General features: G+C 44.3%; 2 protein-coding genes across 3 annotated transcripts; one reads left to right on the top strand and one right to left on the bottom strand.

The window, feature by feature from the left end:
* Positions 1-517: 517 nt before the first annotated feature.
* On the top strand, positions 518-10,656 carry TBP (TATA-box binding protein). Of its 2 annotated transcripts, none has more exons than XM_027897851.1 (8): positions 518-578; positions 2,215-2,457; positions 3,081-3,412; positions 4,443-4,530; positions 6,344-6,435; positions 7,603-7,770; positions 8,063-8,157; positions 9,454-10,656. In XM_027897851.1, exons 2-8 carry the CDS (start codon positions 2,404-2,406, stop codon positions 9,531-9,533), a joined length of 909 nt encoding a protein of 302 aa, XP_027753652.1. In that variant the 5' UTR covers positions 518-578; positions 2,215-2,403; the 3' UTR covers positions 9,534-10,656. The 2 variants fall into 2 exon arrangements, with proteins under 2 accessions (XP_027753652.1, XP_027753653.1); XM_027897852.1 differs by lacking the exon at positions 518-578 and adding an exon at positions 1,070-1,287 and having other exon boundaries at positions 9,454-10,119.
* A 1,222-nt stretch (positions 10,657-11,878) lies between these two features.
* Positions 11,879-16,763, bottom strand: PDCD2 (programmed cell death 2). Its single transcript, XM_027897850.1, has 6 exons — positions 16,456-16,763; positions 16,121-16,372; positions 15,402-15,587; positions 14,309-14,424; positions 12,987-13,103; positions 11,879-12,317 (listed from the first exon to the last, which is right to left on the bottom strand). Exons 1-6 carry the CDS (start codon positions 16,754-16,756, stop codon positions 12,147-12,149), a joined length of 1,143 nt encoding a protein of 380 aa, XP_027753651.1. The 5' UTR covers positions 16,757-16,763; the 3' UTR covers positions 11,879-12,146.
* Positions 16,764-17,119: the final 356 nt, after the last annotated feature.

The following is a 17,119-nucleotide window of genomic DNA, read 5'->3' as shown; positions in this document are numbered from 1 at the left end:
TTAACACCTACCCTTTAGATATTTATACACACCGATGGGGGCCCCTCTCAGTCATCTGTTTTCTAGGCTGGACAGGTCCAGCTCCCTCAGCCTTTCCTCATAAGAGAGGAAATCCCTGGACCCGCTCCAGGAGCTCCATGTTTCTTTTGTACTGAGGAGCCCAGAACTGGAAATAGTACTGCAGACGTGGAGCAGAGGGGCCTCCCTCGATCTACTGGGAATGCTCTTCCTAATGCACCCAGGACACCCACTGGCCTTCTTGAAAACAAGACCACACTGCTGGCCCTCAGACAGCTCCTTGTCCACCAGGAACCCCCAGGTCCTTCTCCGCAGAGCTACATTCCAGTTGGTCGGCCCCAAGCCTGTACTGGTGCATGGGATTATCCCTCCCCAGGTGCAGGACCCCGCAACTGCCCTTGTTGAATTTCGGAAGGTTCTTCCCAGGGAAGCGAAGGTTCTTCCTCTCCCGGCGGCGGCGGGAAGTGACGCGGCGGGCGCGCCGGCGGGGCGGGGGCGGGGCCGGGCCGTGCTCCGGCGGGCGCTGAGCGCGGCGGGAGCGGAGCGGAGCGGGGCAGCAGGTACGGGGCTCCTCCGGGCCCTGCGGCCGCCGCACGCCTCGCCGCCCGCCCAGGGGGCGGTGAGGCCGCCATGGTGCGGGCCGGGCCGGGCCTGGAGGGCGGGGATGGTGCGCGGGGCCGGGCTCGCTCCGCGCCTCCGGGGCGGCCTGAGGCGCGGCGGGGAGAGCGGGGAGGGACTCTTCGCCCCCGGCCGCCTTGCCCTGCCCTGCTCTGCCCCACCGCGGGGCTCCGGCGCGGCTCAGGAGCGAGCGGCGAGCGTGGCGGCGGGGGCGGGCTGGGCGCGGGCAGCGGCGGGACCCTGCGCGGCGCCAGGGCCAGTGCTGGATGGGGAGCGAGAGGGGCTGGAGGGCACCGGGAAGCGGTGGCCGCATGCCCAGCGCTGCTGTGTGGTTGCGGGGGGGAAGCCCGAACGGGGCCTCGGGGGTGGGTCGGGGCCTCCTCCATGGTGTGCCCTGCTTCTGGACTCTGTTCCCTCGACCAAGACGTTGCCTAGCGTTTGTAGTGGCAGGTCTCGTTAGGTGGTTACAAGATGGGCCTCTGCGTAGCCGGTGTCCTCGCCGCAGGCTTTGACATGCCTGGTATTCAGGCTTCTCACCAAACAGCTGGGCTGTCGAGGAGTTGGCTTTATTTCTTCCAGGATAATGTCTAGGCTTCTAATGTACCCCTGTCTTCAGGTTATAAAACCCGGGTGCTCTGCTTGATACCTTTGGTGAGGGTAAAGTTCGTAATATCTTATGGTTATGGGGGGAAAAAAAGCAGGGCTTTTTTAGCTGCAGTGTAAATAGTATTGTAATTTTAAGCTCTCATATCTTTAAAGGGGAAAAAAAAAAAAAAAAGCCTGAATAGGCTTTCTTCAGATTTTGAGGTGGCCAACTTCCTGCCTGAAAATGACCTTGAGTATTTCTAGGCAATAGTTCAGGAACTTACAAATTAATGGGAAAATATTTTATATCATTGATAGCATAAAATTTAAATCTTCACTTGTGTTGTTTATTTCCATAAGACAGAAACAGAGCTATAGTTGAAAAAATAAAATCAAATCATGTGGATGTTTCACTGGTACACCTGAAATGGGTTTTCACATTTTTTTTTTCCCCGATAAAGCGCGTGTCCCCTGTTATTTGAAGTCTGTTGGAAGTGGATAAGAGGTTTTCCTAGTTCTGATTTGACCAGTGATGCTTTTCTCATAGAAGGAAAAGTAATTTTTGAAAGCCCAAGCCTTAAAATTGCCAGAAGAGGCTTACAAGCAATGTGTCAGTAAGCTTGTTGGTTAGTAGTCAGGGGAATTAAATTCTAAAAAAATCTGTGCTTTTCCAGATAAAGCAAACCTTGGAGTAGAATGAGCATTAATGGCTTGAATTGTTTGTGCAGGAAGGTTTCGTTAAACAGAGGCCTGCCCATGTGAGTCAGGTAACCTGCCAGGGACTTCAGCAGAATCACGCTGCAAAGTTTCTGTTGACTGTGCCTGAAAAAGGTTATTTTTATGGATTGTGCATGTGTGCGTGCATATGCGTGAATTTTCTTTTATGTATTTATACGTGGGTGTGCGTCTTCTATCTGAGTCAGCAGCTCATAGGTTTGTTTTTCATTTTATTTTTAGATATTATTCTCAAGATATTACTCTTTTTCTTTTCAGGTTTTGGTTAGTGTTTTAGACTCACAACCTATTTCTCTGGAGCTGATGTTTTCCCAGCACCTTTCAGCTTGGCTTTAAAAGCTACTTTGCTGGAATGTTTTAAACGGTTAAAAATCCTCTAGGATTTGAAGTTTATTTAAAGTAATTGAAGGAAATACTTCTAGCCTCACCAAAGAAATAACTGGAATCATGGATCAGAACAACAGTTTGCCACCCTACGCTCAAGGCTTAGCCTCCCCTCAGGTAAAAGCAAATGATCTAAGATGCAACTATTATCTGATTTTTTTCTGTGTGTGAAAGTGTTTTCCATTTCTTCCATGTAACTTCAGGGGTTTTTTGTTTGCAGATCTGAAAAATTCTGCTAGGTATCGAATAATACTAGTATAAAGCAGAATTTTAAAACCCTCAGTATGTATATCCAGCATGCAGATACGTGGGGTTCCTCTAAGTAGAAACATGACTGACAGGTTGGAAAGATTAATTTAATTTTGGTGGTAGCCCTTTAAACTACGTGCATAATAGATTGTTGCTGGGCTAAGAATGTGTTTGGTAAAATGGACACAGTCTGTGTTCAAACAATTGCAAATTAAATTATGGGTCAAAGTTGAGACATGCTTGCAAGGTAGTGTGAGAAACATGCCAGATCCCTAGAGGTATTGATTTATTCTGTAAAACATTTATGCTTTATTCTATGAACCATTTCCAAGGACTTACTGTTTTTAACAAGTTAGTATGTGCTCTAGGTTTGAGATGATCAAGTCAATTTACATAGATTAATTTTTAGGCTCCCCCTGAAAACTTTGTCTCTTAAAAACAAAATGGAATCAACATGTTCTGTGGTTTCTGTTTCATGTTTTCTTCTGTAGGGTGCAATGACTCCAGGAATTCCCATTTTTAGCCCGATGATGCCATATGGCACAGGACTGACACCACAGCCTGTCCAGAGCACCAACAGTCTGTCTATATTAGAGGAACAGCAGCGGCAGCAGCAGCAGCAACAAGCAGCACAGCAATCTACATCACAGCAAGCCACACAGGGAACATCTGGTCAAACTCCCCAGCTCTTCCATTCACAGACTCTTACCACAGCCCCTTTACCAGGAACCACACCTCTGTACCCCTCTCCAATGACTCCAATGACACCAATAACTCCTGCAACACCAGCATCAGAGAGTTCTGGGATAGTGCCACAACTACAGTGAGTGATCCATGTGATAGTGCACTGTGTTCTTTCTCAGATAGCCTTTAAAAGACTTAGGACCAAAGTCACATCAGGAATTGGGTACTGCATTTTGGTGGGAGGACCCAGAATTCATGGGTCTCCTGTAGCAATATGAGTAATTTTTGCTTTTATTTTTAGCTTAGCTTCATTACTAGACCACTTAATTATATAAACAGTTTCTTAGTGATTTGTCAACCATACATTTTTCAGTATAACAGTGGAGTTAAGTGTTCTTCACTTAATATGTCTTCATTTAACACCATTGTAACTTTTAACTCCATGCACTTTAAGAGTTCATCATGTTCCCTTTTCTAGATCATGGCTAACACTGAGTTTGTAAGAAGGGAAGAAAACCCTAGTACTAGTTCTAAGTTTAGGTATGGAAGTATTTTCATTGAACTTGGGTTTTAAAGGGACTTTTTCAGAAATTTATGGAAGGGGCAAAGAGAAATGGATAAGGTGAATTGAAAGAGTAATTTCTCATATCCCTTCTCCCCCACACCACATTGAGAACCTTAAAAATTCAGGGTTTTCCCAGAAAACAAAATTTTGTATTTAGGAACTTTTTTTAAACTTTCTAGAGATCTGCTATCCCATCTCCTGGCAATGGCTTTAGCTCCTGTGCCATTCCCACTTAGTTCTGCACCTTCCTCCTTGAAAGGCATAGCAAGGAAAATTTCAGATGGTACTACCTCATTTTCTCCTGTTTCCAGCAGCTTCTCTGATTGTGGTGAGGGCTCTCAGAATCAAGAATTTTTCCAGCCAAACTGAAATAAAGATTCTTCTCATGAGGCACTTTTCATAATAGCTGGCAGAAAAGGAGGAATCAACAATCATGCCTTAGGAACTATGTCAAAACATGCTTGGTGCAGTAGGAAAGATGTCATTCAAACTTGCTTGGAGAAACAAAATAATAAAAAAGTAAAATCAGTTAAGCTTTGTTAAAAACGAGGAAGACGTGAATTCCTTTTTGTCTTTTTAATGTATTTCTCTCACCTGTCTTCAGGAATATTGTGTCCACAGTGAATCTTGGTTGCAAACTTGACCTAAAAACTATTGCGCTTCGTGCCCGAAATGCTGAATATAATCCCAAGGTAAGAGAAATGTATATCAAAGGTTGTGGCTGCAGGTTTCTGCAATAGACCGAAAAGCCTTCCTGACAGAGATGCAGTTTTATACTATAGTTTAAAAAGAAATCTTTAATAAACTTAAAACATTCTGTCAAATTAGTAAAAAGCATTTTTATACTGAGGTAGCTGTGGTTTGCACCAGGTTGTAATTTGGTAGGAGAACCTAACCAACAGTGTAGTACACTGGCCAAGCTTTTTGTGGTAGCTCTGCTACTGTTCATATGGGCATGGTTGTTCTGTATATTCCATGGCTTCCTCTCCCTAGCCTGTTCCCTTGGAATTCTTGTGATCACAGCGCAGTTGCTCATTTTTTAGAGTCTTGATTCCCCTCTGTTCCCTTGTGTTCTCCCCCAGTACTCCTGCCATCTCATTGCTTCTGATGGCTAAGTTTGGTGAAACACCAAAATGAAATTGATTTTTTTTTCACATCGACTTTTAAGTTGCCTGCTACTCCTAAATGTTAGTCTGTTAAACTGTGGGGTTGTTTTAGCTTGGGAAACCTTGAACAACAGCAGAGGACCTACCTGGAGTGTTAAATCAGGAACATTGTCTCTTCATTTTTCTTTTGGGTGGCTGCTCTTGGAAATGTTGTCTTTGCAACCACAGTAGCTGGACACCAGTAAAAGTTTAGATGTTGTGTAGTTCAATTGGTTACCCTTGGGAAGACTTCAGTTTTCCTGGGTGTTAGGGTTTTTTTGCTTTACTATTTAGGACTTTGCTGCAGTTTACCTGCACTCTGTTCTCAAAGGTTAAAGCGTGCATGCATGCGTATGTCATAAATGACTGTTCCTGAAAGCTTATATCAGTGATGCTGTTACATAATTGTGAGTAAGATACTAGTGCAACAAAAATTTGAGCAAGCCGTGGCGGCTCCTAAGGTAGGAGGGTAGGTGGCTGTGTAAAACTCGTAGGCTAGAATAATCAATACGAAACACTGTTTTCCATGTCAGAGAAAGGAGGGTTATGTAACACACTCCTGACGTTTAGTCAGTACACTCATCTATCACAGAAAGATGGTGCTTGGCTGTACTATTTAAATCATATTTTGACAAATGTGCTGTTGGGTTACCCACGCTACCGCCTCGGTTATGTCAGCAGAACAATTCGTGGGACTGCATGGTGAGCTAGTCCAAGTTAAGTACAACAAAGAAGGGTTTACTTGTGTATGTGTTTGTGTATGCCCGCATCAGTTTCCAGTATCTCTTCCTTCAAGGAGTTTAAGAATATTTGGAAATGCTTACTTAGAATAAAAAGGTAGAGCTTACTGGATTGCTGTGTCCTACTGTGGTAGCCAAGGTGACCTCTGTTTACACAGAACTTTGATCTCCAGCTGATCTGTTTGCTGGTATTGTAACATTGTCCGATTTTTTTAAGACACAGAAACAAAACAGATCATAAAATTTTTGCAGATAGTCTTCCATTGTAGTTAGATCAAATTTCAAGACATTTGGAGGAAATATTTTAAATTTATTTTTGAAGTTGTCTCTATTGCTCTGATGCAAATGTTAGCATTATTTATATGTTGCATATACAGTAACGAGAGATTGACTTGGTAAAATAGCAGTGCAATGGTAAATATCCTTCCTGCCTGGCTCTACCTCTCGTTGTGTGTGTTTGACATAAGCATTTCAAGAAAACTTTGAGTGATCAGTAAGTATGTTTGAACTTAGTATTTCTTTATGCTACAGTGTAACTTGCTCCTTAGATGATGCAGTTTTGGTTTTAATGCAGTGATTACAGCAATATATCACTAATGGTCTCAATGCTCACATTTCAGCGTTTTGCTGCTGTTATTATGAGAATAAGAGAACCACGTACTACTGCACTGATATTCAGCTCTGGAAAAATGGTGTGCACAGGAGCAAAAAGGTATGTTTAGGCACTACAAGCAAACTAATTCAGGCTGTCTCTTCTCGTGTACCGTGATGCTTTAGAAGTAATATTATTTATATATATATATATATATATTTGCATCTAAGTCATACAGGCACAACTAGTGTTGCTTCACAGTTGTTTGTGTAATACACATTTCTACTCGAACTTTCTTTTCATGACTAAAGGGACTTCCCAACTAAAGGGGAAATGGTAGTTCTATTTCTGAAGCTCTTCCATCCAGTCTAATAAACTGGTTTGCAGAAGTTATTATATTCAGTTCTTTGGCTTTGCAATTATCTGTTTTTTTCTAATAATTTAAAAAATTCAGTGACTGTGCACCGGAACTGTTCAAACTGTAGGGGCAGTGGCAGAAGGTTTTTATATTTGAGTAGTTCCATTCATCACATCTCCAAGTCTCTGGTCCTGGTCGTCTGATCTTAGTTAGTTAGACCTTAACATGATCATTGAAGCACAAGAATTGAAAACTAAACAAAAGTTTAACTCTGGTGGCCAGAAGAGAAATTCTGCTCTGAAGAACTCTGCTAAGAATCCAGAAGGAATAAGCTAATGAGCAGAGATGAATGAATAGAGCTGTACAGGGAAGAATTTTCTCTGCCTGGTGACAACTAAAGTTCAAGTTGTCCTACTCTGCATCAGGAACAACCAGATGCACAGCTGTTTACAAACCTGAAACAAACTGAATTCTGCAACACCATGTAAGGCTGTGCAGTTGTGTTAAACCCATTCGAATTCCTGGGCTCAATCAAGCAGAGGATTTTGGCAGTTGAGAGATTTTTATAGAAATGTGTATTTTCTAGCAGTAGTAGTTCAAAGTTGTTCTATGCTGATAACTTACATAACAGTTCCCTTGTCCCATTAGAGGGACTCTGGTCAATATTTTAAAAGCGTGAAATATATGGATTTATAATTTACTGTTTTGTGCCTCATGAACAGTGCGTGCAACACTAGTAGTGTTCAGGGTATTACTACCAAAATTAGCATGAAAACCAGTGCTACTTGGTAGTTTTGCATATAAAGAGTTTGCATGTGACCTTCCTTTTCCCTCCACACAGGCATTTTTCTCCCAGTTAGATATTTGTGGTTTAATGCTGTGTGCTTCATGATGGAGGCAATAATACAGATATCCTTTTCTCACTTCAGTGAGGAGCAATCCAGACTGGCAGCAAGGAAGTATGCAAGAGTTGTTCAGAAACTGGGTTTTCCTGCAAAATTTTTGGATTTTAAAATTCAGAACATGGTGGGCAGCTGTGACGTGAAATTTCCCATCAGACTGGAAGGATTGGTACTCACACACCAGCAGTTCAGCAGGTAAAAAAAGGCTTGCTTGTGTTTCATTCCTGTTGCATACTAGCTAGCTCAGAGAATGACATCTGTTTAGATTATTCCCTTGCACCACAGGAAAACCTGCATCTTTGTTCCCATCTCTGCACTGCCTTAGGTGCAGCTGAGGCTGCTCATTATGAACCTATCAAAATGATCTTCCCTACTACCCTCTCCAGGTCTCAGTGGTCTGCATCTGCTCTGCCCAGTCCCGCAGAAGATAAGAGTGGAATGTGTTCAAAAGCTTACAAGTTTAAACACTTACTCTCTTCTCTTACAGCTACGAGCCAGAATTGTTTCCTGGATTAATCTACAGAATGATCAAGCCAAGAATTGTACTGCTTATTTTTGTTTCTGGAAAAGTGGTTTTAACTGGTAAGTCAAGACAGTTTCATACTCCAGTAGGTGAGATTTGGACTGTATTACAGAGAACACACAGGGATATGTAAGCTGCCAGGTACTTTCCTTTAGAGATGACAGTACTGAGAAAGAAGAGTTAGTAGAATGTTCTGTGGATGATGTTAAGGAAAATTCCCTGTCCAGCCATCCAGGAGCCACTCTGGCAGTCAGACTAGCACCACCTGCACCAGGACCAAAGCCTGTTTGCAGCGGGGCATCTCCAGAGAGCCAACAGGTGCCCCACTTGACTTGCTACACACACCACATTCACACAGTCAGACAAGGTTTTCCTTACCAGCTCCACTCCTAGCTTCCCATACTCCAGTCGATTTAATCTTGGTGCAATAACAAAATAACAGCTTGAGCTGGGTGCCCCCGAGGAGGGACCCCAAACAAAAGAATTTATATATAAATAGTTTTTAACAAAAGTTTTTATACCCTCAGTCTAAATGAAATAGTCTGGGGTCTTCCAGCTGAGTCCATGGCTCCTGCTGTGTCTCTGAGTGTGGCCACCTGGCTGTCCCACAGGTCCTGGTGTCCTTTGTTGGTGTCCTTTGTTATGCAAACGGTTGGCATGCAGTTCCTGGTGTCTTGCCTGGGTGTCCTGCCACACACACCTCAATCTGTATCTCAGCGCTGCAGCTGCACACCGAGCTACCTGCACTATGTCTTTGCTGTTCTTTGGCAGCTTGGCTGCCAGGATGCTGCCATTCTCCCATGATACAGCAGACAAAGAAGGGCTGAGCTCTAGGACTTCTTCAACCTCAGGCACTCCACCTACACCCTTCCTTTTCCCCTCATACTGTGTCTTGCTATGGAGAAAAAGCCACAAGACTGGCAGAGCAAAGAATCATGTCCCTGCAGTATGGGGAATGGGCAGGCCTTTGCAGCAGTCTCCACTGTCAGACCTTCCTCCTACAGATGTTCACACTCAGAAAATCTCCATCAGTTAAGCCTTTCTGCAGAAACATCCTGCGGGGCTGTGCTTTGTAGCTGGGTCTTCTGTGGAAATTATGTATAGGATAATCCCATTTGCAAGTTAGCATCTGCACAGAGATGCTAATGAAAGTAGTAACAGTTTTCAAAATAAACAGTGAGAAGGCTGGTAATGTATGCTCTCTATGAAATGTATTTTAAAAAAGATTGTAAAAATAAGGATTTATGCATATGCATGGGTTTTATGTAGAGTCACATTGAAATAAACATTCTAAAAGCTAAAATAGAGTATTAGGTAAAAGGTACAAACTAACTTTATTCCCTATCTTTTTCCAGGTGCTAAAGTACGAGCAGAAATCTATGAAGCATTTGAAAACATCTATCCTATTTTAAAGGGATTCAGAAAGACAACGTAACAGTTTCTACATGTTTCAGAGAAATCAGGGGTCTATTTTACAAGGTATTGTGTATGGCACAGCAGTAACAAGAGATGGACTTCCAGTGCAACTGCAACACCAGGACTTGGACTATTTCCCAGTTAGTGCCTACTTCCCTGATGGTCAAGGGGAACTGTATTCTTGAATATGTCTACTGAGTTACTGTGAGTTGCTTTACTGGGCTGTTCCTAGAGCAGTCCCTCCAATTTTTATTTATATTCTAGCTTTTAAATAGTTTTAATGCCAGTTCTATTCATAGGAAATCTGTAAGTTGGTTTAAAGACGAATGCAACTGTGTCACTCAGTGTATAAACCACTTAAATTGCCATGTATATATGTTTTAAGTTCCTTCCATAAGACCATGGTTTTATAATTTTCAGAACTTTAACTTTTAAATTTTTTCAACTTTAATTTCTTTGGTGCCAGACACATTCCCGCTTTCCAGTATTAAACAAGATAGGATAAATTTATTAATGAAAATGGCTCACTGTACATATATATATAATATATACCTTTCTTCTCTTTCCTTCTTCAACTCCACATGTACAATAAACCCTGTTTATACAACTATGGGAACTGTCTTAATAAATTTTAAAATTACCCAGCTGGTAGAGTGAAATACATTGTTTTTTGGTTTTGTTTTTTTTTTTTTTTTTTTTTAATCTGGATCTTTTAATAGCACATGCACTACTGTGACTTGTTATTTTGAGAGAATCTTACCAATGCTCTGGCTTATTCACTAGCAGTCAAATCCTTAGAAATGTCTACCTTGAATACTTCCGATATGTTAAAACAAAAGAGATGACTGGTTAAAAAAATTCGTGTTCAAGTATGTGTTGCCTTGTTTTCAGCAGATGGGATTTAGGCAAGTCTTAAATACCTACACTTGACTGAATTGGAACAAAAGATCCCTGCTTAGCTCCTAGAATTTCTTTAAATTACTACTTTTGTATTTTACCAGCTATGACAGCTCACTATATTAGTGTTCCTGTAAAATGTCAAAGCCCTTCCAACTAGTCAGTATGTACATAATCTTCCTTCTGAACCGTGCTTGAAACTTAATGGGCTGAGAACTAAAAATAAACTTTTTTCTTCAGTAAAATTTCAGTAATAGTAAACTCTCTGACTTGCACGTTATTTCAAACAACTTTTATCCAAAACTAACCCAAATGTAAACCATGGTCTCTTTACGAAGTTGGTGTTTCATTCCAGACAAAATGAAGTTTTGGCTGGCTTTGATACTGCTCCATTTGCAAATACTGAGTGACCTTTATCTTCGGTCTTCTCTCTACACCAGTGTTTCTCTAGGTGTTTATTAATTGGTTTCATGATTCTTACCAGAAGGATGCTGTCTAATAATGTAGCTGTGCCAGGATAAGTTCATGATACTCAAACACTGCCTTCAGTGCCACACCACTCTCTGCTGTGAGCTCACGAACATTCCTGAGAGCTCTTAACTGTAATTGTAGGACTGTACCTGCTTTTGCAGGACCCTGAATTATTACCAACTTACCTGAAAAACTCTTCAACCGGAGCCCTTTGTAACTTGGGGATGGTTTTCTGTAAAATCAGTTGAGCTGTACTACAGTGACTTAAAATGCTGTTTCATGATGAGTACCAAGGCTTAAAACTACCTTTCTAGAAATTGTCCTGCATCAACAAAACCACTTACAGGTACAGCATTCTCTGCCTGCTCACTGGAGTATTTTCAACATCTAAATGATCCCAAAGACCCCACAGTGGGCCTAGGACTTTCCTAAAATCACTTTCGGAGTCACTGGTAAGCAGCCGTGAATGGCTGGAGCTGGATAAGGGAATATATAACGGAAATCAATTCTATACTGACACACACAAGAAAGCCTTTTCTGCAAATGTAGCTATAGCCACAGGAGTAGTTAAGCAGCTACCACAGTAACCTCAGCATTATGGTTTCACTTTTCTCTTGCCTCAGCTATAAGGCTGTTAAATAGCAGAAGAATCCCTGCGGAGGGCACTTATTTTTAAACTTTACCAAAGCTGGCAGACTTAAGGTACAATTGAGCTTGAAAATCTGCTCCTACAGGCAGTCTGTAACAAGACAAATGTGTTCTAGTATGGCTCACTTTGTTAAAACTGCTTCTGCACCAGATAACTGAGTTAAAACTATTAGCCCCATAGTTTAAGTCCAATAAAACACTTAATTTTGTGCATTTTATCTTCAATAACCACTCAATCAGAACAAGTAAGAACTGTCAAATTAGATTGAGAGCACCTGTTCAGAAAGAGAACAAAGTCCTGACAGACACCAGTCTTTAAGTTTTTGAAGTTGTATCACCAACAAAAGATAATTTCACCAATCCAAAGTTTTTCATCTTTATTTAAACAGTGAGAAATGAGATTTGAAATGAAACTCACAGAACAAACGCATCTGGCTTCATGACCAGGCTGATGTAAAAGCTTCCCTGGAGCACAAGTGAGAGGCTGTTCGAGGTCTAGTTATAGCAGTTTTATCACTGTTACAAGATCCACTGTTAACAGTGACTTTTAGTTCAACTACCTGTTTGCACAGTGCAGAGATGCAATGAAACAAGGCAAGTAATCCATTTAGAAGACTCAGCTTGGTAAACCATGGCCCACGGAATAGTCTTGTTTCCATATGAACTCTTCCAGGTATTCCTTTGCCCCACCGCAGTTGTCAGCACAAGTGTACACCACCAGCGTTCCCCAGTCAATGCTCTCTCCAAGGCTGTCAACCTGAAGGTGGTTCAGGAGCTGTGGCATAATCTTCAAGGAAAACCAAAAGCTTTAGAGGTAGGCCACAGCTTTCTCCCCTCTCCCTGCTTCTCTTCCTGAAGAAGGGTCCTGCATTTGGTGTAAGAGGATTTATGCTCTCTTACACCAAATCCCAGTTGAAGCGACTGTGCGTACACCAGCTCAAATAAAATAAATTTGAAATTCCCAAAGCAGTGTAGTAGATGCCCAAAGAATCAAAAGCACAGTCCTACTTACTTCATCTATAGAATTTTTATTTGACCTTATAAGCCCTGCCCCAATTCTGAGCCTCACTCCATTTGAAATTACCTTCATAACTATGTTTTACCTTTGCATGACATAAAGTGCATTCACCATGCATACATCTCTAGCATTCAAAATTCTACAGGTGAATACTTCCAGCCAGACACATTTCTTACATAAGGCTTTTTATTTTTTGAAATATATAATATTGGACTCCTGTTACTTAAGAGATGGTTCCATATTCACAAGAGCACCATTTTATGGATAGTGCAAATTATCTGGTGGAAAAAGCAGAATAGTAAAAAAAGGCTTTGTGCAATCATTTAACACAGTATGTAGCAACTTCAACGTTCTTGCTCTAACTACAAGCCAACAACTATACAATTAGGTCAAGTCTGAAATATGTTACCTGTATTATTTTTAAATGAGTTTACATACCTGGAATTCAAAAATCCTTTTGGCACCACATAAACAATTTGGGATATCTTTTTCTTCAGGCCTGTTTTCACCCGACACCCAGATTGGGCCTTCTCCTCCTCTGCAGTATCTAATAATCTGAAATAGAGCAGAAGTTCTCATGACTCTTTTCATTTTGGTATAAAATTGGTATTTACAGCTAGACAAAGCTGTAGACGGCACAGAGTAAGGTCAGATCCTTTAAGTAATAACCATGGCAAAATATAATTTGCAAACGTGGTATTCTAAATAAGATGGGTTGTTTCATGTGTTTTCTTAACTATGGAAATCACACTTTTTCAATGATCCAGGGATAAACTGCAATAATAAATTCCAATGATTTGCATTTTCCTAATTAAGGGACCCAAATATATCTTACAGTCGTGAGATGGAGAAGGAGCAGCTTGATAATTAGCACACAGAACTCCACACAAAGTCAGGAATGCAATCCAGCTCCTCCTGTTAGGCAGAACTGCATCCAAATGCAACTGGATTGTCCTAATGTCCAAGAAGGAGGCATTTTCAGACATATCCTTAGTTTTTCTGTTAATAGCAAATCAGGCATTATCAACAAGAGGACACTGGGCAGATCAGTCAGTACAGGGATGATCAGAGAGAAGGGATGCACATACCTAAAGCTGAGAAGGAGACACTTAAGCCTCCTACTTTTGTGTGTGTACCTTAACCCTTCAGGTACCAGAAAAAAAAATGGACAGATTTAGGCCTGTGTTTCCTCTGAATGGAACCAAGGGACCATGCTTTTGTTTACCAATGTGACTCTTTCAAGCCTCTTGTAATAGCAAGAAGTAGTATGAGGGAGTGATTTCTGTTTGAAATAGTAAAAATTTTACAGCCATCACTATTTTCTTCAACCTTTAAAAAGCCAAACCACCTCCCAGTGCAGCTGGTGACAGTGGTAGAGCTCTTCTCTGCAGTTTTCGTTCTGCTGAGAAGGAAAGCCAGCAGGGCCACAGGCTGGGGAATAATGCAGTCGTTCACCATGTCCTTTGGTTAGAACCACGTCACAGGATGGCAGGTCTTCCTGTGCTGTGGGGGCTTCATCACCCCTGTTTCATTCATTCTGAACAACTTCTGTTTAAGACAGATGAGCAGGTCCTGAATTCTTACTTCAGCATGAATTATGTTGTGCACATAAGGAAGTGAGGGTGTGTTGGTTAGGTGTGTGGAGGGTGGGGAGGCATCCCCATTTCTAACTAGGTACAAGTAGCAGTGAAACATGCTGCAGGTGCAGCAGGATGCTGTGCCAGACTCAACTATATTCTAAGGCCGCCCCATCTTCTGACCTGCTCTGGTTCAGCAGCTACTTTTTCTTTAAACATTTGGAAGATCTTGTCTTCTTCAGTCTCACGTTTTGCCAGTGCTTCCAATGTCTCTTCATCTAAGGACTGATGTGCTTCACCTAAACAAGAACAAAGAACAACAAAAGTTATGGGCTAATACAAGACAGTAAAAAACTAAAAACTGTATTAGCACCTGTAAATGCATTTTGCTTCACAAATCATTCCTTACATAAATCACTCAAAGATTTCTTCCTTTTTGTGGCATGTTAAAATTTGGTCACACAAAGGTCCATTTTCTAGTTTTAGTTGCATTTTAAACATAGATGTCAGTACTGGAACACTGGAAAAGGGAAGGAGATAATTGATTACAGTTTACGGCTCCCAGTGGGTATCACTGAGACTGCAGGACCTTCAGGATATCTGAAAAAGGCCACCAGTGCTGTGCATGTGCCAGACTTCAGTTTCTAGCACTGACCAGTTTATCTGTCACACAACAACATTCACGTCAACTTGGGGCACTAAATAGTCTTGAGACAGCTCTGGACCACAGCAAGGCACGGCTGGGAACCCAGCATCCTTCCCCTGCGTCTGTTCAAAGCTAGTGTGGTCGCTGCAAACACATCATGAATTCAAGGTCCATTAAAATAGCCTCAGAGCATTTTTTTTTTCTAGCACAGACAAGGAGATTTTAAGTATTTTCCATAAATTAAGACAAATGGAACCAAGTCAAGACAGTAATTCAATCTCCCAATTCCAACAGCATCCAGCAGTTCAAGGTCCTGTCCTTCTGACTTGAGAGGGAACAACTTGAGTTGTTCCTTACCTATGGGAAGCATGCCAGGGACACTGTAACTACGAGCTACCTGCAGCAACAGCTGCTTCAACAGCTCCTGGGATCAGGGCTTAGTAAGTCTCTCCCGTAAAAGCAACTTATATTACAGAACATCTACAACAAACTTGCATCATAATGAGTGTAGATTTAGCTCTTCTTCACCAGTAGTTTACAACAAACACTTAAAACCCGCAGTATTTTATATTTTGAAGATGTGATACAGGCTTCATTGTGAAGAATTACAGGCAGCATCTTATTTCTGACCTGTGCTGCCTGTAGCTCCAAGCTCTTCTTGTTCTTTTGGGTCCTTTGATGTATCTACAGCTCCTTGTTCATCACCAGGATCTACGGTGCTGTCATCAGGAAATTCTGGTTCCTCAGGTTCTATCAAAATTTCATATTCTGGAAAAAGGAATTCATTATGCTCTGGAATTGCATCCGCTGAGTCATCTACAAAACAGAAAACAGGTACCACTTCAAAACATCACCTCGTATTTCATGGCCTTCTCCCCAGAAGCCACACAGCAAACTACATAGCAACAATACAGTACAAGTTTAGTATGAGCAAGAACGATTTACATCACTGCTAGATGTGACTAGAAGGTAAGAAACACACTATATTAAGGACAGTGGAAAACTATAACAGGTGTCATGTTGCTCTGAATGTCTGTAAACCCACGTGATGTAGAAGGCAGACTAATTAGTGTTAGCAGCAGCATTTTAGAACCCCAAACCCTGCAGTTTCGCAGCTCGGTGCATTTTTAAAACTCAGAACCTGCAGCTTGGCAGCTCGGTGCACATCTCCTCCTAAGTAGCACACGCAGACAACTGAAGTGTACATCAGGTGCCCTGATGTCCATAACATTCCTTACACTTTTCCACGGCATGCTGTGAGCAGCCCAAGTTTCCACGAGCGCATCAGGCACACCTCCAGCATTTAACCACCCGGTAGCACGTGGTTTCCCCCGCCGCCCCGCACCCACCTCCGGCCGGGTGCTGCCCGCAGGAGCGGCGGTGCCCGCGGCGCCAGTCCAGCGCCTGGTGCTCGGGCCCGCAGTAGGCGGCGCGGCGGCAGCGGCCGCAGCAGCGCGGCCCGGGGCAGCCGCACACGCGGCACAGCGCGGCGCCGCCGCTCAGCCGCCCCGGGGGCGCGGGGGCCGGGCCCGGCGGCGGCTCCTCGGGGGGCGGCTCCTCGGGGTACGTGTCGTTCCGCCGAGGCAGCTGGTTCCGGAACACTGCGGGACACAGGCGCCGGTCAGCGCGGCGGCGGCCGGCCGCCCTCGCCCCCTCCACCCATCCCTCCCTCCCTGCGCCTCACCGCGGAAGGGCCCCCGCGGTCCCGACCCGCGGTAGCAGGCGGGGCCGCGGCAGGCGAACACGAAGAGGGTGCGGTGGAAGGCGTCGGGGCGGCCGGGCAGCGGCGCGTACAGCTGGAGCAGGAAGGCGCAGGGCTGCTGGCAGCGGCCGCAGCGCAGGGCGGCGGGGCCCGGCAGCCCGGCCTCGCCCAGCCACGCCGGCCGCCCCCCGACCTTGCTGGGGAAGTAGGCGCTGCGCAGCCGCCACGCCCCGCCCGGCCCGGCCACCGCCGCCGCGAAGCCCAGCTCCACGCCCGGAGCCATCGCGCCTCCGCCGCCGGGACCCCACGCACAGCGGCAGCCGCTCCCCCGGAACCTCCCGCCCGCTTGCCCCGCCACACCCCGGAGCCCGGCTCTGCCCCGCCCCGGAGCCCGGCTCTGCCCCGCCCCGGAGCCCGGCTCTGCCCCGCCCCGGAGCCCGGCTCTGCCCCGCCCCGGAGCCCGGCTCTGCCCCGCCCCGGAGCCCGGCTCTGCCCCGCCCCGGAGCCCGGCTCTGCCCCGCCCCGGAGCCCGGCTCTGCCCCGCCCCGGAGCCCGGCTCTGCCCCGCCCCGGAGCCCGGCTCTGCCCCGCCCCGGAGCCCGGCTCTGCCCCGCCCCGGAGCCNCCTTTTCCCCGCGCCTGTCCCCG

Source organism: Empidonax traillii, unplaced genomic scaffold, assembly GCF_003031625.1.
Source record: "Empidonax traillii isolate 1590-97213 ecotype Southwest subspecies unplaced genomic scaffold, ASM303162v1 scaffold563:size410408, whole genome shotgun sequence".
In the NCBI taxonomy this organism is placed as follows: Eukaryota; Metazoa; Chordata; class Aves; order Passeriformes; family Tyrannidae; genus Empidonax; species Empidonax traillii.
This window is presented reverse-complemented; position numbering and strand designations above follow the sequence as displayed.